This window comes from Rissa tridactyla, chromosome 7 (genome assembly GCF_028500815.1).
Source record: "Rissa tridactyla isolate bRisTri1 chromosome 7, bRisTri1.patW.cur.20221130, whole genome shotgun sequence".
NCBI lineage: Eukaryota > Metazoa > Chordata > Aves > Charadriiformes > Laridae > Rissa > Rissa tridactyla.
This window is the reverse complement of record NC_071472.1, coordinates 37,165,207-37,187,988: the sequence shown is the minus strand read 5'-3', so window position 1 is coordinate 37,187,988 and position 22,782 is coordinate 37,165,207. Positions and strand designations below refer to the sequence as shown.

Genomic DNA, 22,782 nt, shown 5'->3' with positions numbered 1-22,782 from the left:
GATTCATTGCAATACATAAAAAACAATTGTAAAAATGTTACCTTGCAGTACTTACAACCACTTCAGAAAGAGTCACAAATTAATTCCTCCTAAATAACCATCCGTTTGAACACAGTAGAATTCTTACTGAATCAAAACACTTCCAGAGAGACAAAGGCAAATTTCTTCAAACATAAATTTTATATACTGGAAATGTAAATTTAAACAAATAAATCAGAAAACCATACAAAGCCCCCACCTGAAACAAATGAAACCAAACAACAGGTTAGATTAGTTTTGCTCCTTACTCACTTGAATACCACAAACCAGATACTTTCAGCATCTCCTACTACCTCAAATTCCCAAAACTGCTACGGTTGGTTTGGTTCTTCAAGCCACATTTTCCCCACTTAAAAATACAGGTTCTGACACTGAACTCAAAGCTTACACGCATTTAAAAAAACAACAAAACTTTTTTTTAAAACAAAAAACAAACCACACACAAGACTCCTACTAAATTTATGGCAACCATTTTAACTTTGAATACAAAAATCTTTTACACTTTTCTTAAACTAAACGCTGTGAAAGTACTATCAGCTGTTTCATGAATTGAGATCTGACCACAAGTTGTATACATAACTTTACATTCACTAAATATGAGACAAGGTTTTACGGATCAAATTTCTTTATTCATAATATCATAGTATAAACACACCCAAATGGACGAAAAATATGTCAGTACAAAGCTTAAATATAATATGAAAAAAAAAAAAGAGAAAGGAGTAGAAAAGGAGCATACAGCATAGGGTAGAAGCAAAGACGAATAAAATAAACCATATGCCATCAGTACCAGTGCAGAACACTGTTCCCCCACAGCACAGTCACTGCTTTCAGCACTGGCTTTCTCTGCTTCCAGCAACGCAATTAATTTGTATTTTCCTTCCCACACTTAAGCATTAGAACCCACTAATGCAGCTACAATTAATGTGATTTCAGTAGCGAAAGACCATTGGGTAGTTATGATATACAGGGTTTTTTCATCTGTAGGTGCACTGTGTAATTGTTCTAAGTAATGCCGTCTAAAGGCATTAGTAGTGCTATTTTAAATATGGAACATTACAGTGAATTGGATTGTGTCACTATAGGAGACCCGATATATACCCTCCTAGTTTGGGGGTAGTCTTGCGTTCTATACAGTTTATCACCTTCAAAGCTTATGACAGACTTCTTAAAATAATAAAATTAAATGTGCATTACAACAGCGTAATAAAAACATATGCATTAAGATGCACATGGTATTTGCCTTTCTTCTTCATCAAGGAGAAAGTTAAACAGGCCAAGTTCCTGGGTTTTAACTAGGCTCAACTAGATTTAGTGTTAACTTGGACTAGAGAGATAACTTTTCCTGTTCACATAATTAATGTGGATTAAATTAAAGGGACTATCTTTTCCTAAACACTTTGCTTTTTCCCCCCAGGACAGAACTCTGGCTTTACTCAGTACCTGTGGCTCAGAACTCCGTCATGTCATACTGTCCCACACAGGAAGAGCATTCAAGTGCATCTGCCTTCACTTTCTAAAATAGTTACCAGAATGTGAATGACACAGCTGTTAAGACCAATAACAGTAATTAGGCAGAACTTGTAAATTCTGCTCTCAGCTCCAGAAAATACGTACTGCTTAACTGTTAAGCATTTGAGATTAGGAGCCAGGCTTCTGGATGCATTATGCTCTCTCACACCCATGACCAGTTCCTTATAACCACAATATTCCAATGCATGCGCTACTCGCCCTACACGATCCTCACCTAACCTCCAAACTAGAATTAAGTCAGCAATTATGAAAAGGACATAACTTGGCCTACAGCAGGATAATCACAAGTAGCCCACAGGAATGCAGCTGTTATTGTTATTTTAAGTGGGACTGTTTAAAAATCAATTACAAGCATACCAGAGATTGTTTCAATACTGTAAACAGCAGCCAAAAATACACAGCTGTGCAAGAATCCTAACTACTACTCTAAAGCAGAAGAGAAGGGCCCAGTCACCATAAATCATGCCTTATTCCAGACATTCAGTTCGCTTCTGACAGTTTTCCTTCAGACATGAGAACACTACATCCTCAGTAACTCGGCAAAATTGCGATTCATCCAAGTCAGTGAGTAACTGCGGTTTTAACAAAGCATACCTATCGATTTCTTCTGCTCGGCCTTTCTGCCTACTTAGGCAAGGGTGTGTTACGCATTTTCCCCCTCAGATTATCATACCCAGGCCCAACCAGAGGGTTTTCTCTTGGCAGTCGCCTGGCAGCCTTTGCAACCCTCTGTAGCGTGGGCTCAGCAGCCACCCCCTGTGGACCAGAAGAGCTGTGTGCTCGGGTGACACAGCGAACAAGAGCTACCCCGCACCCGCTAGAGCTGAGCGGTGCCGCTCCTCCCGCGCTCCCTCTCTGTCTCCCTCCAGCGCGGCAGTGGACGAGAGCGACCGGGTCCAGGAGAGGTTTCTGCGTGAGGGCTGGACTCGGCAGGCGGCCAGGCTCCTTCCCCCGACCCCGGACAGCGGGAGCACCGTCGCAGCCCCTCGCGGCCCTCGGCACTCACCGCCTCTGAGAGGAGCGGCCGCTAACGACCGGCAGAGCCCCCTGAGGAGCCGCGAGGGCTCACGAGCAGCCCGCCCTCAGCGCGTCACTGCCGGGCAGCCAACCCCTGCCAGCGCACGCCCCCACCGCCATGCGGGCGGAAGTGACGAGAGCACCGCGGCGTCGTGTTGGGGCTGGGGCAGAGGTGAAAGGTCAGGGGTTCCGGCGGGGGAAGGAAGATGGTGGCGCCGGCAGCGGCAGGGCTCCGCGTGGTGCGATGCGGCGGCAGCAGCCTCCACGGTGCCCGGGCCGTCTTCTCCGCTGATTCCAAGCAAGTGGGGCCGGGGCCGTCCGCTCACCAACCCACCCACCCTCCCCCTGGAAGGGGCTCCTGAGCTCCGCAGCGGGGGCGGCTGCCGGCTGGTGTCAGCGCGGCCTCCCCTCCCTGAAGGCTCCCTCGGCGGCCTCCCTCTCCCGCCTCCCCCTCCCGCAGGCGGCGGGATAACGGCTTTCCCCCCCTCCCCTCCAGGTACCTGCTCTGCGCCTCCGGCGACTTCGTGAAGATGTACAGCGTGGCCACCGAGGAGACGCTGCGGGTGATGGGGGGCCACGCCGACCTGGTGACGGGCATCCAGCTCAACCCCCACAACCACATGCAGGTCCGGCTGTGGGGAGGTCCGGCTGTGGGGAGGTCCGGCTGTGGGGAGGTCCGGCTGTGGGGAGGTCCGGCTGTGGGGAGGTCCGGCTGTGGGGAGGTCCGGCTGTGGGGGCTGCTCTCCCCTTGGCGCGGCTTATCCGCTGCTGCTGGGGTGGGCCCGGGGGGCTGGAGCTCGGGTGGAAGCTGAGAACGGGGTGGAAGCAATTGTAGTATTGTCGAGCTGATGCTTCTCCTAAATCTGGCTGGAAGGGTAAACGTTATATGTTTTGTACCCAAAAAAAATAATTCCGAAACACTGATGGAATAGAATGACAGCAAAATGGAAATACCTGCAAATTTTCCTTTTTTTTTTTTCTTAATTATTAAAGGGGGGAAAGAATCACGTGAGGAAATCAGCAACGTTTATTTTGGCCTTCTCTATCTGCTGATAAAGATGCAGATTTGACTAAATCCCTGCAATTTCCCAGTGGCTCTCTGTGTGCCGGTAGCCTGCCTTCCCTGTTCACTGCTGCTCCTGCTGTGGCTCTTAGTTTGCTTGGGATTTTTGGTGTGTCTATATAAAAAATAATTATTTTGCAAGATGGACTGCATCTGCATATTATCTGTGCAAAATCTGGTGCAAATGTTAATAAATGTTCACATAATGGATATCTATGTATACTCTGTTAGTCTCAAGTGATTAAACACAAATAGCTCTTGCTTCTTTCACACTTCATGAAAATGTATATTCAAAATAGTGCTGTATTTCTGTTGCACTTTCTTTGAAGGCAGCACAGAGCTGATCCATGTCCTGTATTTTTGATGATTCAGTCATCTCGACCTGGAATTGTAGTTCCATTGATGAATCCTTCAACTTTTAAGCTGTGATTTTATGTAAAAGCTGGCCTTGATATATTACTTTAACTGTTGTGGTGGTTTTTTTCCCCTCAGCTATATTCTTCCTCTCTTGATGGCACCATTAAGCTGTGGGACTTCATGGATGGGATTCCCATTAAAGTATGTTGAGTTATTCCTGTTGAGCATGTGACAAAATAATTCTTGACCCATTGATAATAGAATAAGGATTTCTGCAGCTATTACTACATATGGGCACAAATCAGTCCCAGATACATTGTTCTGCCATTAACAGAGCCTGAAAACCATCTATTTATGGCAGTAATAGAATGTGGCAGTTGACCTATGTGTCACTGCGGAAATTCATGATGATCTTTTGGGGAAAAAGATGGGATGTGTACTGACATACTAACTTTGCTACAGCTTGCTGCAGCTCAGAGTCCAGCGTAGCTCTTAGGGAGCGTGCTGCAGTTTGTGATGTGCCAACAGGAGTTGATATGATGTCTTGAAAACGTGGGCTGCTAACTGTCCTGTTGCTCCCGTTTTCTGATAAATAGAGGCACTTTCCTAAAAGAGACCTTCTGCTTTGTATTAGGAGTAAGGCATCTCCAGGTTTTTCAGTAAATCTGATGTCTCATATTTTATTAGTACTGCTTTAACATTTATATTAGTCCTTGATAGAATAAAGGTCTTTTAATTTGTTTTAGAATTAAGAATTTTAATTAATATATCAAGGTTTCCTTAAAGCATATGTGTTTTCCTTATTATAAAAACTTAGCGTTAAACACTGTTGAAAATTAACATATGAACAAGTGCAATAATTGATGACCTCCTCTTTTTTTCTTCAGACTTTCACTGTAGGGTCCAAACTTCTGGCACTGTACGCACTTGGTAGTTCTGAGGACTCGGTGTTCGTTGTAATTCCAAAGAGTGGTGAAAGAGGTATGGTATGATTATCATCATCCTTGTCATCTAAGTCATGCTATGTCACAGCTACTGTCATGTCTGTGAATGGTATGCTGCAAGAACACGCTTTAATGTATTAATGTTGAAAAAAATTCTTAAATCCTATGACAGATGTCTGCAGTCATGCGTTTTGTACCCTTTTTCTGTTTTCATTCTATGACATCTGGCTTTTTTTATATTTGTCTAGAAGAGTGCTTATCTTAACTTTTGAAGCATATACTGTATGTATATGATGGTGTAGATGCAATAAATCTTTAAGCAGTGCTTACTATGATATAGGATATGCTACAGTATTTGAGACTACTCTTCCACCTTAAGCAGTATTAACATAAATAGGCTTGTCCTATTTAACGGCATACATAGATATGTTTTCCTAGAATTTTCTCTGAAACAAATATAAATATAGCCTGACCTTACTCTTACTATATTGCTACAAATGTCACTTCAACGCAACAGCAAATATTATTTAACTTTGCTTGGTTTCTGCTTACCAGTTGCACTGGTATCCACTATCATCGATCTCAATCTTCAATACTATTGTTTGAATCAAAATATCTGAAACAATTGTTTTTGAAAGGTATTACAAACTTTTTCAAACTTCTAAAAAATATTGGAAGGTACTAGCACGTTACTTTTAAGGTAGGAGGGGTGCAAATCTCCTTTTTAATGGGCATACATAAACTTGTTCGTAAAAGCCTTTTGATTACACATTTTTGTTTGGTCAGATACATTCCAGCTGGTCTCAGTTAAGCTGACAAAAGCAGCAGGCCAAGATTTGGAAGCCAAGGAAGTGTCAGTGGTTTTAGACCGTGTGGACGCGTCACCAAAGTATATTGCATTTGGAAGAGAGGTACATTCGCCTTATGGGGTTTTTTTCTTCTGTTGGGTATTGGTTGGTTGGGGATTTTTTTCGTCTCAAATGAAGTATATTTATAGAAGCACAGCAGCACTGGAACAAAACTGAAGTTAAATGAATCCGTGCGTTTGTAACTCCTATGCTTTCTTTCATTAAAAAAAACACATAATACTTATAATAGGAAAACATTTACTTAACATCACTTTGTGTTATCTCCAATTCTAAGTACTTTGTAGTGAAACAGGTTGGTTTTTTTTCTTTCATGTGTAAGAACATAAACTGTATGTCCTATGTTGTTTTTTTACTATAACAGGGTGAATATGTAGCATCAGTGAAGGAGGTTAATCTCCAAGTTTATTTTTTTAAACAGAAACAGCTGAACAGGTAAGAATGAAAATGTCAAGTATTGATTCAGTTTGATATATCATAAATGTTTGTTAACTGCTGATGTGTTATCGTGGTTTGAGGTTTGGACAAAACCATGACACGTGTGCACACATTATTTTATATTTGTCAGCAACCATTTGGTTTTATGCCGGAGGGGATGTAGTCAGTATATAAGAAGCTCCTTGTACAGGCAGACAGTGAGGTGCTGCAGTGCATTGGTAGCTTATCTTTCCAGCTCAGGCATGTATTTTTTTCAGGTAAATGCTTAGGCTGGAGCTGGACTGAAACAAGTGACAAAGTTTGGTCAGGGTGAAAACCGGCATGGGGAGAAAGGGCGGTGGAAGAAGAGAGAGAGAGGGAAAGAAGGAAAAATGTTTCAGCTTGATTGAAGGCAAAGAACTAATGAAATAAAGAGGAAAAATAAATCTGTCGTGATTTTTTGGAGAGTGCATGTAACTATAACAACTTGGAGATATTTAATTTTGCTAGTCAGAATTATTTTTATGTGGATTAGCTGATCCTTTTGAAGCTTTATTTAAAAAAAGAAAACAAACAAAACCTCATGTAATTAAAATTACTTTCTTAACTCTTGAAGGTTTTCTCTAAGTGCAGTGAAGACAAAAAGTGGAAATAATCAGTTCACTTGCATAGCATGTCATCCTACGGAGGATTGTATTGCAACTGGCCATGCTGATGGAAAGATTCGCGTCTGGTATGTGCATTTTGATTCAACTGTTTACCCCCGTGAACTGATGTGACCATAGGAATTAAGTGAAACTAGACCAAAGCTGTCGAATTCATCCTTAGCATTGCCATTTTCAGAAGTCATAACAAGCAAAGAATGGCAAGCCCTGTGAACCTGCAGTACTGACATTGACTTCCATGTACAGCTTCAGTTTAATGTCAAATGGGAAAATATTCCTGTTAAGCTATGCTCCATGAATCTAAACTATATTTGAAAAAGGTAACGCAGGAGCAGCTGAAAAACTCCTTATGGACAAGTAGAGCCCTACGGAGAGCACGCTGGTGAAATCGCATGGTTAAGAACAATATGCTTGCTAAGTTGCTGAATATGTCTAAGATGTATGGTGTGCAGCAGGAAGGTGCTGAAAACCAGCTAGCATGGTTCCTTCCCTCCCTTTGCGTCACTTGAGCATATAAGAAAGTGTAGCGTATAAGTTAGAGGGGAGGATGGTATACTTGATTCAATGCAGTATTTCCTTTCCTTTGCTCTGTTGTTGATGTTGTACTTAAAGAACTGTTCCGTTCCTCCCCACATAGGAGGAATTTCTACCACAAGAAAGAGTACACATATTCCACACTGCACTGGCATCATGACACCGTCATGGATCTAGCTTTTTCTATGGAGGGTGAGTGGAAAAAAACCCAACCAACCAACCAAGCCGCAACTTTCAAAGTCAAAGCATTACAGTGGGGAGGGAAAAATCAACAGAAGTTTGAGCTTGTCTGCTTGCTAATAAATTAATTTCTAGAATTTTAAGTATGTCCAGGAAGGATCTGAAATAAAAGTGGAATCAGTTGTTATTTTATTATATTTTTTGATTGGCATTTATAACGTCAAATATCTACCTTCTGTAAAATCTAACCCCTCCTCTTACCTCTTTTCCCTCACCTCCGCTCTCCTGCCCTGCCTCCCTTTCATCAGCAATACTGATGAGTTCTTGTCAGAGTCTTATTTGCATCCAAATAAAACAAGCAGTCCTGCCTGAGCTCTAACCTAGTGGCAAAAATACAGTTAACTCTTATCTGAATTGTGTGATCTGAATTATTCTTAGCATATTTCTTACTGCAAAGTACTTCTGATAGAAGGAGAACAATTCAGCTATATTATAACAAATACTCAGCTGATTCAGAAAGTAATGGGATCTACTGCTGCCAAAGCGTTGTAGGCACTGTAGGCGAAAATTCTCATTACTTAATCCGAGTTTCTCTAGCAATTTAACATGGGATAACGAGAAATATATCTATGTGTATTGCCCAGGCTAGATATAACGAATAATTGCTTTGTATGTGACAGTTTAAGAAAGGTTTTTGAGAAATCTCTTTGTCATTGCAAACACGCATGCTGCTGATTTTTTTTTTTTTTTTTTTTTTTAACCAAAACCTGTAACTGCATTTTTATTACTGGACTAGGAACCAGCTTGCTGAGTGGTGGAGTTGAATCTGTTCTAGTTCTGTGGCACAATCAATCAGACTGTCAGAAGGATTTCCTTCCTCGTTTGGGATCTCCTATTGAGTACATTTCCATGGCATGTGATGGCACGCTCTGTTGCACCTTGCATACAGACAACAGTAAGCCAAATTTATTTTAAGTATCACTTAACGCAAAATGGAATGCGAATCTGTGTGAGCTTTATTTTGTTAATTTCAGGTGAATTAACCAGATACTATGTAAGTTGAATATTGGTCTGAAAGAACAGATGCTTGAAGTGATCTTTAGCTCTTTCATCAGTTCTGTGAATTTGCCTGATGACTGCTGTAGCTTGGCTTTCCACCTTGACGTAGGGGTGTCATAAATTGAAAAAAAGATACATTTATAGGATTGAGTACAGTTGGTTAAGGTCCCTTCCCCACTATGAAATGTGGTTACATTGCAGAAGCCTTTTCCAAGACTCGATGTGCTTTTCCTTTCAGGAATTACAATAATCAACAGCAATCTAAGATTTGCCAAAAGTATTCAAGGGCTTATCAAAAGTAAGTGCAATAAAATTTGTCTTCCACTTTGAGGGCAGAATATGTCACTTCCCATCTTAGGTCATTTGTCATCTTATTTTTGTTTCCAGGTGCAGATGTCAAGACTGGTCTAGTGGTTGATCCTAGAACCAAAGCTTTGGTCCTGAATGGAGAGCCTGGCCACTTACAGTTCTATTGTCTCCAAAGTGACCAACAGCTGTTCAGTGTAAGTTCGATGGGCTTGTACTAAAACTTTTAACTTAATCAATCAAGTAAATTATGCATCAGAATTTATTCGAAGACTTAATATGGCAAACAGGAAAAAAGCCAGCAGCTATACTGTGAGACTGGATTCTAAGCTGAGATGTTTTCAGTTCTGTCACAAACTTCTTTTGCTTGTTAAGCATAGCTAAATGTTGACAGTTGAATAAATATAGGAGGAGCACACTGTTTTGAAGTTAAATGTGAAAAAATTCTAGGTAATATACCTTTAAAATATCTTTTTTTTTTTCTTCTTTCCTACACTTAACATTATTGTGGAATGTACATGCCCTAACTATGCCTTACCACATTTTTTGTTTGTGCCACAGCCCAGTCAGTTCTAATCAGTGCTTTCAGAACATCCTTTCTCCATGGTTTTATGAATGATATCTCTAAATCTACACTTGAATTTTGAAATTTAATTTTTGTCTTGTTTTGCAGTTGGATATTGTGCAACGACAATACATTCATCAGGCAGGTTTAAACCAAGCCGACTTGGTAAAAGTTGCATTCAGTGCGCAAGGCAAGTGGTTAGCAACAGTAGAAGAGAGAGAAGAAGTAACTGACCCAGAGTTACAGTTGAAGCTGTGGTTCTACGATGAAGAAACACAAAGGTAATGATAATAGAGGTGGCCTTCTAGGTGTCAAAATCTGAAGTATCACACAAGTATCTACACAGGCTTTGTCTTGCAAAGGCAGAGTTTTTCCAGATCAAGTAACAAAATTCTAGGGGAGACCCTAGGGAGAGTTTACCATGCACACCACACACATCTGAAATGGTGCCCAGAGTTAAAGTAAACACAGATTGGAAATAATTGCTCTGAATCTAATTTAGTTATGTTAATCAGACAGGCTGTTTTAATCATGGGACAATCGTGGACTTGACAGGATGGTTCTATAGCTTGTTCAGTTTTCCCACTTCTGTCTAATCCATCATTAATTGATTAGCCCTTCTAGGGTACAGAAGAGTATGACTTTTTTTTTTTCCTTTAGCTAACATATGCATCCGGTTCATACACTTTCCCAGATTTCTCTTATTTAAGAAAAAATATTTTTTGACTACAAATTGTTATTTTCCTAAGAAATAAAGCAAAACAAAGCTGATCTGTGTAGTAGCTATGTGACTGGTTGTCTAAATACTGGAAAGACAGCCCAGAGTTCAGGCTGAATATCTGAGAGTGATACTTGCTTAGTGATAATTCTTCCTCAGTGCTGGGCTACAGTCTCTATTGCCGTGTCGAAGTGATTAGGGAAATCCAATCTCTAAATGCGATAACATTTAGCTATGTAAGTAGACCGAAATTTCTTTGATTCTTCTTCTCCCTGCCCTTCCAGAATCATTTTAGACTGAGATCTTCCAAAAGTTCAAAATGAAATAAAATGTTATGCTTCTGTTTTCTTTTCCTATAGCTTTAAGCTGAATACTAGAATAAATACGCCCCATGAGGACCAGATAACAGACATGTGCTTTCGTGATATGGATGAATTGGAAGATGACTCTCTGATATTGGTAACAACTGGCAGAGATTGTGTGTTTAAAGTCTGGGTGATGGTAGAAGATACTGATCCAGAGGGTAAGTATGGTTAAAACATAACTTGCTCTTACTTGCTTACCTTGTAACATGCTACAGAAATTCTGACCCTAACTTCATCCATAAATGCATCCCATGCATTTATCTATTTCTGCTGTTGCATGGAGTATTGTGTTCTCCTGAGCATCTTCTGTGATGGAGTTCTCATAGTTTTGCAGTATTATGGATTGATATGGAGCATTTCTGAAATAGCAAAGACCTTGCCAAGCCTGCTGCAGAACAGAATGGCAGCCTGTGTTGATTTGTTTAAAGGATTGTTTGTGGTAATGATTTTTCCATGCTGGGAAAATGGATTTCTGTCATTCCTCTGGGTAGTCTTTTTATTTAAGATTTCTGCTCGAGGGAGCAGGATGCAGAAGCGTGTTACTCTGTTATAGTTGACTTAGTGTAAAATGATAGCACTTTGCGAGTCTGCAGCTCCTCCACTTCAGAGGTAATTTTTTGAACACCCTTCCTTCCCGTTACATATTTGAATGTCCTAGAATGGATATTTAGGATCCAATGTCCTAGAATGGATATTTAGGATCCACTTCCAAGATACCTAAGTAATCAAATTTCACCTCTCAAAATGCATGCTGATGTTCACTATTTTTCGAACAGAACTTCTGAGAGCTGTGTATTACTCCATGTGCCTTTGGATGTGAAATACGAAAGATTTCCCGCTTCCTAATTTCCTTTTACTTAAATGTTGTTACGGTGCTAGGAACACTGAAGTGAGCTGGAACTTTCCTGCCACTTGGGTGTCTTGTCATATTCCCAAATAGATGTGGTAGTGGTGTTGCTTGAACTGCTTGCAGTTTAGTAACATGTTTGTCTTTTCATGGGCAGGTAAGAACATGTTCAAAAGTACTTTTGAACTATTAAGGTTTCCATTTGATAAACTAACTTTGCTAAATTTACTTTCTCTTTCCAAGCTGTTTGCTCAACAGTGGCTGCTCATGAGAAGAAAAACAAAAGCTTGTATTCATTTACTAGGATTTATGCATATATTTACTTAATAGCAACTCCCTCAGTGGTTTCTGAAAGAGGATTTTTTTTCTTTTTTGATTGTAAGTGGTTCTAAGCCTAGATTGTATCTTACTTAATGAGCAGATACTTTGATCTTGAGCGCAGTGTGGGCTGGGGATGAAACCTAATGTGGTCTCCTTCCTTCAACAAGATAGTTTTGTATCTGCTGACTGGCCTCATCAGGGATTTTTTTGCCCGTGTTTTAAGTGACTCTACAGACTCCTGTTCCACAGCTGTGTGAAAGCACAAATTCGTGCTGGCTTCTGTGGTGTATTTGTCCAGCAGGGATGGGGTAGGAATGCTCAGGTAGAAGGATTCAACATGCTGCAGGCTTCTGTGCAGCAAATATTGGTAAACTAATTAATTCATATGTAGAATGCACTCTGGCATGTTTTTATTTGCAGCAGATCTCTCACTGTGCCTCTAGATGGTGCCATGTAGTTTAAAGTAGCGAATTGTTTCTGGCTCTTTTTTACAGGCAGTTCTTTTAATCATCAATTTCCAGCCATGATATAAAGGATGTCCTAGCATAGGGTGAACTTATTTTCCTTTCTTTCCTCATCCTACTCATGTGTTTCAAAAGCATGTTGTGTGAATTTATTTATGCTGGGAAATGTATGTTATGTGGCAAGTACATGACTTTGTTGATAATTACCATAATATAAACAGAAACAATGGGAAAGGTATCCCAACTGAATGCACCGGCAGGTTAACCAGCACAGGGAAGCGTGCTGATGAGTCACTTTTGTGATCCTCAAGCTTTATGTAAATGAACCATGAGCTTTGTTGGACTCCAGCATAACCTGTGTTCAAATTTTCAGTAACGCTTATGTGCTTGCTGCAGTCTTAAAAGAACGGTATGTTTCAGAACACTAAATGTTGAATCTACTTCAGTATCTTTTCTCTTTTATCTACATCTACCTGTTTGAGAGCACAGTTAATGTAGTTGGCAAAGTAAACGTAAATATTGTACCGTGTCAATCTCAGAATTGACTATTCAAACACAAAACTGAGGACAAATGGAAAACCGACTAGATGGTATTTGAGTCCAACAAAGCTCATGGTAAGCCTTCTGAAACAAAACTGTCTTGCTCTTGAGCCTATTTTGCAGCCCTAATACTTGAATTCTTCTTTCTTCATGTACAGACTTGAATTAACTAGCTTGTTTATTCAATGCAGCACAGCAAAGTGTGAGCTGGAGCTGTGACTTCGTAGGCAGCTACCACAACTACCAAGCTACTAACTGCTGTTTCTCAGAAGATGGCTCTTTGCTTGCTGTTAGCTTTGAAGAAACTGTCACTGTGTGGGATTCAGTTACTTGGGATCTCAAGTGTACATTTTGCCATCCACCTGGAAAAATAAGGTATGTTTTTCATCTGGCTTTTTATGTCTTACTTGAATTCTCGGAACAGAAAGAATCAATTCATAGTAGTCCAAGACCTTGTATATGTTCATATAAACATTGAATTTCACAGTCTTACGTTCATATATAGAAAAGAATCTAAAATGGCTTTTAGGTGGTTGGTAACATACGGTTAAAAATAAGATCAAGCTTATGACTCTTGTACCTCCCATGCTCAACTATGTATTTTTGGGCACACAGTAGTGTGTTAATAGCCCTTCTCTTTTTCTCCATTAATCTAGGGTAAATCAAAGTACTGCTAAAAGTATAAATATAAGAAGCTTGTGCTTTATTTACGTATGCATGCATACAAATAGAAATTCCATCATTAAACCATAAAGGCATATTGACCTTAGTATCTGTATTATAAAATATGTATCTTCATCCTTTCTAACCTCTGTTGGAAGATCTGTATTTGCCTGGCAGACTATCCCAGCATGCTCCATTGTGTGCTGTGGTGATAAAAGACGTTCTGAAGGTCTAGATATAGTTCTGTTCTTAAGGATAGTGAGGATTGGCATAGGTCAATGGTGGAGGTAAAAGATGGAGACTGCAAATGTACAGCAGTTTCTGATCCAGGTGAAATATAATTTTTCTTACGATACTCTTGGAAAAATTAGGGATATAGGTGACCTCACTGGTTCATCTACTTAATCTCTGTGCCAGATTCTGTATCTAAACAATTGCTGAAACAGGAAGGTGCTACAGACCTACTGTAGCATTCTCTTTCAGTGCTAACGTTTTTCTAACTGCTTCTTAAACTTGCTTCTCAAAGTCATTACTGCAGTAATGTTAGAGGTATTTCATGTACCCACTTCCAGGAAACATCTAAAATGGAAAGCAAAACATTGTGTGGTCACAATGTTTTAAAGCCATACAGAATCCTAGAAAGATACAGAGACTTCTTGCTTCCATGTTTTTCTGTGTATGTTTGTAAGCTTTTCTTTCGTGTGACCAAGTCAGTTTTGTTTATACTGGTCCTCTAAGGTTAGAAATTGAGAAATGTCATTCTAAAACTGGGCTGCAGGAAAATTGTGGGAGGCGTGTAAGCCAGATCTTTACTGTATCTGTAGCGAAAACATCTCTTGACAACTTGGTACAGTGGCAAGCTTTTCCAGGCCAGCTGCTCCTTTTCTAGCCTTTGCTGTATGCTATATTAAAAGGAAATAAATGACTCTAGGACTATACTGAATGACTGTATTAATTGCATAACTTCAAAGGGCTATGTCTTATTACAGAAATTCTGTCCCTGATTAGCTTTTTTGGAAACGTTCTATAGCACTAGAAAGGCTGTTCTATTATTCCCAAACAAGAGAATCAGAAATTAAAATAAGTGAAAACAAATCACACACTTTCCTCACTTGGAGCAGCCTGTAAGAATAACTTTTGTTTTTACTACTCCTCTCTTCCTAGTGCTTAGAGCAATAGTAGGAATTCTTTAAATATGGAATTTATTTTCCAGTCCCAATGTGAACGCTTAGTAGTACTTACAGGTTTGTAACTTATTTAAGACCTTAAAAATCACTCCTTGAAATCAGAATGTTGTGGGAACATGTAATCCTTATGGATTTATGTATGCTTTTAAATTTCCCAGACCTATCTGGTTGTTGCGTGTGAAGTTTCATGCCACTACAGGTGAAAGCAAAAATGAAACTTACTCTGATTTAAATATCAGAACTAAATCTTAACTGAATGTTTTTGTGACTTGTGAATCATTACTACATAGAGAAGCAAAGATGAAATCTGAAAGTCACTAACTTCTCTTGACTCTCTACTTCTGTAGGAACATCTGCTTTGGGAGACTAACATGTTCCAAGTACCTTATTGGTGCCAGTGATGATGGCTTTCTGTGTTGCTGGAACCTGCTCAGTTGTGCATGTAAGATCAGATTAAGCGTATGCTCGAGTGGTAACATTTAACACTTGAATTTACTGTGAAACGTTAAATAAGTCTAGTTTGATTACAGATTGACCCACCACAAAATGCCCTATGGAAATGTAATGATTTTCATGCTTCAGGCAATATAGTATCCCTTCCAGCGTGCGTGTGCTTTCGTTGTATGATGTGCACGGTGAATTCTAACTTAGACGATTGACAACACAATAACAGTATTTCCTGCATTTGTAGAAGTTGATCATGTTTGTTTATTTTTATTCACTTAGGAATAAGTGAAGTGGCTTGCCTCTTCCGGAGGTTAAGGCCCTGCATGTCATTCCTAGTTTAACCTTTTGTTTGGCAAAGTAGTGGGATAGAACTGAATGCCGCCTTTTCATGTCTGGCCGTTGCTGTGTTTGCTTTTCAGTGGAATGGAGTGCCCACCTCAACGTCTTAGTCCTGCAGCCTGATCCCCTTTCAGAACATATTGCTGCTGTCTCATGGCTCTCAAAAGAGTCCAGTTGTAAGTACAAAGGCTTCTTTGACAAGTAACAGTGAGTGGAATTTAAAACCGTGAAAGCGTAATTTCTAGAAAAGGTTTTCTTAGAATTCAGACCCATGAAGGCCATAAGATGGGCTTGAGTCTGTGTTTGCACCTGTGGAAAACTGAGCCGTGTCTCAGAGCAGCAGTCAAGTAAAGCATGTTGGCTGCCCGTCTCTTCTCCCAGCAGTTAGTGTCCAGTACAAGATATAGCACAGGATTAATGACCTCCTCTGGGTGAGGGTCTTGAATGTTCTTGACCTTTTCCTGTAAATGCAAAACTGTGGTTGAACTGTACAGCTATGTTTAAAGCTTTGACTGTAAATTATGATTACTCTTCCTAGAGCTACTGTTACACAGAAAAGTTAATGTCCAAATATATTCCAGATTGGCATACTGTGAAAGGTACCTCCTATTAATACAGTAAGGCTATCCAATTATAATTCCTGCAAACTAGTTCTTAAAGGCAATCCCGTCCAGCCCTTCCTGGCTATGATACAGAGGGCTCTGACAGCTATCCAGGAAGGTAAGAATTTCATGATTTAAAGAGAAGACATTTCTTGGTTTTGCAGTGTTTGTGTTTAAACCAAATGAGCCACGGCCAATCTATATCCAGAGAAACCTTTGTAGAGAAAAGATCCAGCTTGCTGCCTTTGTTCCAAGAGACGAACCTGAAACAATTGGCTCCGAAAAATACCTTTGGCTAAGAAGATCCCAACTATTTTTTCTTACGGATACGCAAGTAAGAAATAGTGATGGGCAGGTGGTTCCTGGGGAAAAAGTATTTTCCTGAACGTGGATTGATACAAACTCAGAGTTCTGCTGTTGAGTGTAAGAGTTTCTTTTTATGATTTCAAGGCAGCCTAAGCCACGCTTTGTTCTTTATTGAAAGCTTTCAACTGCCAAAGTAGCTTAAGTTCAAAATTGATTACTTACTGGTTTTCTACTGCTAACAGTTTCTGCTGCCTCATTCATACAAGAAACTAGATAATTTGGGAATATTGCCTATGCTGTTTAACTTAAATAACCACCCAGAAGCTGTATTATTGCTGATTATCAAAATGTTTCATATGATATTCAATTTTCCCTGTAATTTGTGGGTGGGTGTTTTTTTGTTTCTTTTCCCAAAAAGTCTATACAGATCCTCTAGGTCCATTCCTGCTTCCTTTTCAGTGTATTTATAAAATAAATAGGAAGAGTTTGCCTCTTCCACTTGACTGATGGAAGCTTTTGGGCCAGTTGGAAGCTTCTGTAGGCAAGGTATGGAAGCGTGGAAAGCAGTTTCACATACTGTAACTCTGCTACATCATTGTGTATTTCAGGAGCTAATGACGCTCAGCACAAAGTCTCTACAAGAAAGGCTTACACCGGCAAGCAAACAGGTACAGTCACCTGGGTTGATTCTGAATTTTGGTAACTCCAAATGAGATAGGGCTTAGATTTGCAACACTAAAATTCTCCTTAACTTTCACCTTTTTTCAAGCTGGCAGTAGAAGAAAGTCTTCCTGTGACCCCATTTAGCTTGCTATTGGGTAAGCACAGACGTCAGCAATCACAAGAGGATATAGACCTTGGAAAACTATTTGTTCGTAATAAGCGTGAGCAAGATTCACCTGCTGTCAAAGAGGTAGGAGTAATTACAGTAAGAGGACCAAAAAAATCATGACAAACAAAAGCTTTCATAAAACCTCTGTTTTATCTTTTCAGCTTTTGCACACTCCAGCACATGTTTTGCCATCTGCTTCCTTCCTCTGTCCTATATTTATTAATTCATTGCTCATCTCCAAAGAGAACAAAAGGTAAGAAAAATTGAAGCCCTCTCCTTAGTTATTGAAGTTACTGTAAATTATGTACATCTTTGTTTAAAGCATAAAAGCAGTTTTCCAACACTCTTCATCTCTTATTGACAGAAGTTAGTAGAACACTTTATTGTGGCAAGATTTTCTTTAAAGCAACTCAGGTTTTGGGAGATACGTGGACTGGCTATTAAGGCTATTGGCTCTTTTGTTGCTGTTATTTTTGCCGTTGTTTGGTATAATGTGCTCATATGTGAACTGTTGCCTTTGGTAGTCAAATGTTCTTTATTTAACTTTATTCCAGGGATTTTAGTGTTATTTTTGGATAAGTGTTAGATTGTCAACTTTATTTGATATTACGATGACTTCCTGCGTAATTCTTTGTTTCGGTTTCTAGATACACCAAAAAGTTAGTCCTTAGGTTTAATCGTAACAGTTTGTTTAGAACTCAAATTTCATTCCTAATTAAGCTACAAAATATGAGCGTATACTGTGAACACAGTTAGCTAAGCTTGTTTTACAATGCATTAATCCCAGTTTAACGTAGTAGTTTGATGGATACTTAAAACGTATGGCAGCTTGCTCCCCTGAGATCGATGTATGCCTCGAGAAAATGAATGCAGACACAGGGGTTATGACACTGTAACCTTGTCATTATGATGACAATTAATATCTTGTCTCTTGCACTGCAGCCAATTAAATGCTTGCATTTTTTGTGCAATCTGTCCTTTAAAGTGTTCAATGAAACTCTGCTAGGCTGGAGATGAAAACTTGTCATTGGTATCAGCTGCCATTCTGCATTTGCAAAGAGCAATGAGAGGATGGTTTACACGGCCAGGGTTTGCCCAGAAAAAACAACCCGTTTGTGTAGGTTTTGGATGTGTGTTATATTCTGCCATAATGGCAGTGTAATCAGTTCTGCTGCATTGTGTTGACCAGTATTGCTAGCTTTCTTACTGGATAACATGAGTAAAAGTCTTTTTGCCACATCAGCAAAACACTGGCAAAAATCTAATACAAGGAGTACACAGAAACTGGCATGGAGCTTCAGTACCAAAGAATTTGGGAGTTCAGTGGCCTGTGTGAATATTTGCACACGTAGAGGTTGTACTTTGACACTGGTAATTTGTATGACTGCACATTTAAAGTTACGCATAAGAGCTGTAGAATTGGGCTCTTGAAGAATGACAAGAATATATCACTGTATAGATTAATTTTCTTGTTAATGTTAAATAATTTTATTTTCCTTGGCAGTATAATATTCATGTAATACACACGTTTCACCATTTACATTTTGTGAGTGTTAAGTAGTTTGTATTAGAACAGGTGATTTTTAGGAGACCAGTACTGTTCTGCCATGCAGGTCATTCCTAATGAGATCCAAAACACTTATACAGCCGACACTTGAATTAATACTATTAATTACCACAGTGTAAATGGTAACCGTTCTATATAATTCTTTAGCAGTGTGCTTTCTACTTCAGCGCTAGTTTAACTCTTGAGGTCAGAAGGGAGCAGCAACTTTAAGTACCTCTCTGTTTAAAACGAAACAAACTTTTTTTTTCTTTTCTAGTAACAGTCTTATTGTAGCAATTTTTAAGATCAAGTGACCTTTTTCAGATTTGAAAGAGAAGAATGGCCGCCTTGAATGTTGTCTCACCTCCAGTGTATCCAGCGTTTCTAAGCCTGTAGGAGTGTGAGGTTATAACTTTTTACATAATGCTGATCTGCTTGTTCTGACATCATGTATATTGTATTTGAAGAAAGAAAAATATTTTAAGTTACTCAAAACAGAGGACAGCTATTTGTAAAATGGCTTGTAATTGAGATGGCAAGAGAAATAGAGCAGTTTGGAAGTAGCCTGAGATTAAAAAAAAATAAATAAAATCTGATGTTTACTTAGTTATTTGCATGATAACTTACCTCTCTACTACAGTATGTAATACGGTAGTATGTGAAAGTACCCATTAATTGGGTAGTTTCCAATCATCTTCCTCTTAACAGTGCTGAAGAAGTTGCTGATGAAGTAGAAATGGAAAGTGAAAAAACAGAGGATGATTCAGATGAGGAAAGAGATGTTACTGAAATGGAACAAGAAGATACAAGTCCGCTGGAGTTATTAGGAGAGACAACATGTAAACTGTCTAAATCCCAGGAAAAAGAGCTACGAAAAATAAGAAAAATGGACTACAGTTGGATATCAGCTTTCTAAACAGACATCTTGTGGTTTTTATACTGTAAACTGAAGCTTTGTGGATTAAATATTCTTCAAAAAAATCTTCCAACTCCTTCGGCCATAAATTTTAGCAGTTTCTGTTTCCGTAAGAAAGGAGAACTGGGGGGAGGGATTAAAGTTTTGAAAAGCTGGTTCTGCTTCTAGTTTATTACTGAGTCTCTGCGACCTTAGAAAACATTTAACCTGTGGGGTTTTTTTTCCCCCTTGCAAATGTCTTTAAAAGGCTAATAGCAAAACAGAGTTCATTATCTGACTTGTGATCTGTTAGCGAAGTGACAGCTTGGCTGCTGCAAGTCTCCCCCGCTGAGCCGCCCTGTTCGAGCAGTAGCCCAAACAGCTTCAGTTAATGAGACTACTTAATTCAAGAGCTGGTAGGAGAAATCAGGATAGTTCTTAGCAGTGCTGTATACAGGTAAGTAACAAGTCTCCTCTTCAGAAGTTCCTCTCTAACCGTTGAGACAGATGACAAATGATTTACTACACCTGATTCTAGAATACAGACACCCAACGTGTTTGCTGCTCTTCATAGAGTAGGGAGATTCTTAGGCGTAGGGTACTTACATGCATCAGAGTATAATGAAACCTTTCCAACTATCAAGAAAACGGCACCATGGGGAAGGAGAGGTGTCTGTTTTCCTGACAGCCAGCTCAGCAGGCCTCTCCTGCATCAGCTACGCTTTCTATGTGTCGCTTAACTGGGTAGCTGTGAGTGTATAGTTAATTTGGAGACCTAAAAGTGACTACAGTCTCCTGTGGTGTTACAGTGTGAAGGTAAGCTGATGAAAATTGCATGGGTACTAAACGCTCATTACTATAGAAAAGTGGGAAAACTAATGCACTTTTTTTTTGTTCTGTAAATTGACAATCATATGGGTGTCAATACATGAACATGGGGAATATAAACACACTTCAATAGACTTTGCTTTGCATAAAGAGCCTGACTTAGAATTTGTTTCACGCCACTTAGAGTGAACTGTTCAATGACAGCACATTACACCGTCTTTGTATTTTCTTTTAATCAGACATGAATATGAAAAATACAAAATTGGTTACAGTTTAAACTGGCCAGGGTTCACTTAGTTACTTGACAGCAAAGGGCTTCCGCAGCTCCTCATGCGATAAAGTTACATCCCGTAGATCTTCAGACTATTTATTGCTTGGGACTGCGAGGGACAACATTTTCTTCTGTCATAGATTACTTACATAGGACTATAAGAAATGTTTCTCATGTTTTAGGCATTTTGGTTTGTTTTTTATAGGCCTTGGTATGACAGAAAAATAATGTATTTTAAAACCCACGAAGGTTTTTTCAAAATTTGTTTGCCTGAAAGTTCATGTATATTTTTTATTTCCATCTTGCAAACTTGCAGAGAAAAGAGGAGGAAAAACACAATGACACTGTCCTAACTACAGCCAGTTTTCTGCTTTTGTATTTTCTCCCTTTTTATAACAGCTGTTTAGATAACCTTCTGGTATATGTAGCTGAAAAGAGAAATCGCAGCTCCCCAAATATTATGCAACTTTTATTTCCATCCCTCTTATTTACAGATTTAGAACTGACATGGCCTTTTCAGCCCTTGGACCTGATGGATTTTTCCCTAAATGAAAAGTTTCAACAGAACAAATAGGGAAAAACATGTTAAGACTGTAACTGACAAATGCCACGTTTTGAAAACTCAGAGGTTTTAAGAAAGTACAAGGAAAAAAAAATAATATAAAGATTTCTCCCCCTCTCCCCTGCCCACCCAAACAACGCCTGCACTATACTAAGACAAGACACGCTGAAAGGGGTTTGTCTTGTTTCTTAAATAACATCAGACTTCAGCTCTGTGAAAAAACAAGAGCAAGCTGAGTAGAGAGACCTATACGCGTGTTGTTCCAAAAGTGCTGCTGCACCAAAGCCTGCTATTGTCTTACTGGGGCAGCAACACTTCAGTGCAGCTTTAAGGTAAGAAGGAAATCTCAGCGCTTGTTAAGTGTGGGTATTTTTAAACCTCCCACGTTCTTGTGAAAGTGCAGTGCCTTACTGGAAAATAACCCGGTACAAACAAGAGACAATTCAGGCGCAATTCAGCAGCTATTCAGCATAATTAAAAAAAAAAAAAAAGATAGGCGAGGCCTTATGAAGCGATTTGACTGAGCTGCTGCTTCCTTGTGACACTGCTCTAAATGCAGTGGGGAGGTGGCCAGTAATTTTAACCCTCTGGTTCCAGTCAAGCTTAGTTCCACAGAGACTGAAAATCACGGCTGCGCGCCCCTATTTTGTGAGCCCAGACTGGTTGCTAGTAAACAGCAGCTCCAAAACACACCGTGGCCCGTGGTGTGCAGACTTGGCCAGAAAGCTACGCGAAGGGCTAGTATTACTAAACACTGGCAGCTGTATTTTCTCAGTTGGTGAAGAACAGGGAAAAAAAACGAGAACTGTGAGTTGTGCAGGCTGCTTTAGCATCACCCGGATCTTTGTATTTCACGTGTATTTCCCCCTAACAATCATTTGGCTGTCTGACCTCGGGGGAGCCTCTTTCAGGTACCCTGATCTGCCAAATCCCAGTATGCAACGAGCCCTTTAAAGCACGCGGTAACAGCCAGAATTAGAACCAGCGGAGAACAGCACAGAGGCAAACACCAACAACTTGAAACATAACTCGGAGGACTTCATCAGACCTTCTAGTCCACCCTCCTGCCCTGAAGCAGAGTAACCGAGGTATACTTATTCCTGACAGATGTTTGTCTAATTTTGTAAGCCTCTGATAAAAGTTATGCTAAGATATAAGTAATCTATTCAATGCTTACTGATTCTGGCGGTCACCGTTTTTCCTAATAAAATCAATCTTTCTTTCTTGCAAAATGTCTATTCTATTCTTCCATGTTTGTTGTACACTTCTTTGATAATAATCTTTAAAAAATAAATGAAAGGATGCTACTCTGTTTCCTTTAAACAAAAAATCATCTCCTTTAACCTCTCATTTTTGCTTTTCTGTAGGCCCTTAGAAGCATCAGAATTATCCTCCAGACCTTCTTTGGGCTAACTGCTTACAGGTCAAATATTGTTGTGACTAATGTATTATAATTCCAAGGGCAAATTTTGTCAGGGTCATTTAATACTGATAAATGTTTCTG

General features: G+C 39.6%; 1 protein-coding gene across 2 annotated transcripts; it reads left to right on the top strand.

The window, feature by feature from the left end:
- The first annotated feature begins 2,765 nt into the window (after window positions 1-2,765).
- WDR75 (WD repeat domain 75) lies at window positions 2,766-22,524 on the top strand. 2 transcript variants are annotated; one of them, XM_054209169.1, is made up of 21 exons: window positions 2,766-2,887; window positions 3,086-3,215; window positions 4,145-4,210; window positions 4,897-4,990; window positions 5,740-5,864; window positions 6,184-6,254; window positions 6,853-6,969; window positions 7,539-7,627; window positions 8,412-8,570; window positions 8,913-8,972; window positions 9,062-9,177; window positions 9,654-9,826; window positions 10,623-10,786; window positions 12,992-13,175; window positions 14,998-15,092; window positions 15,517-15,612; window positions 16,203-16,372; window positions 16,953-17,012; window positions 17,114-17,257; window positions 17,338-17,429; window positions 19,431-22,521. In XM_054209169.1, the coding sequence occupies exons 1-21, from the start codon at window positions 2,796-2,798 to the stop codon at window positions 19,636-19,638; spliced, it is 2,505 nt and encodes an 834-aa protein (XP_054065144.1). In that variant the 5' UTR covers window positions 2,766-2,795; the 3' UTR covers window positions 19,639-22,521. The 2 variants fall into 2 exon arrangements, with proteins under 2 accessions (XP_054065144.1, XP_054065143.1); XM_054209168.1 differs by lacking the exons at window positions 2,766-2,887; window positions 8,913-8,972 and having other exon boundaries at window positions 3,044-3,215; window positions 19,431-22,524.
- Window positions 22,525-22,782: the final 258 nt, after the last annotated feature.

What these genes read in the sequence shown, in the direction of transcription:
- WDR75 (XM_054209169.1), top strand. Translation starts at nt 2,796, where the DNA reads ATGGTGGCGCCGGCAGCGGCAGGGCTCCGCGTGGTGCGATGCGGCGGC. An exon ending in CATCCACCTGGAAAAATAAG is followed by an intron (nt 13,176 to 14,997) that starts GTATGTTTTTCA and finishes CTACTTCTGTAG; the next exon opens with GAACATCTGCTTTGGGAGAC. An exon ending in ATCTCCAAAGAGAACAAAAG is followed by an intron (nt 17,430 to 19,430) that starts GTAAGAAAAATT and finishes TCCTCTTAACAG; the next exon opens with TGCTGAAGAAGTTGCTGATG.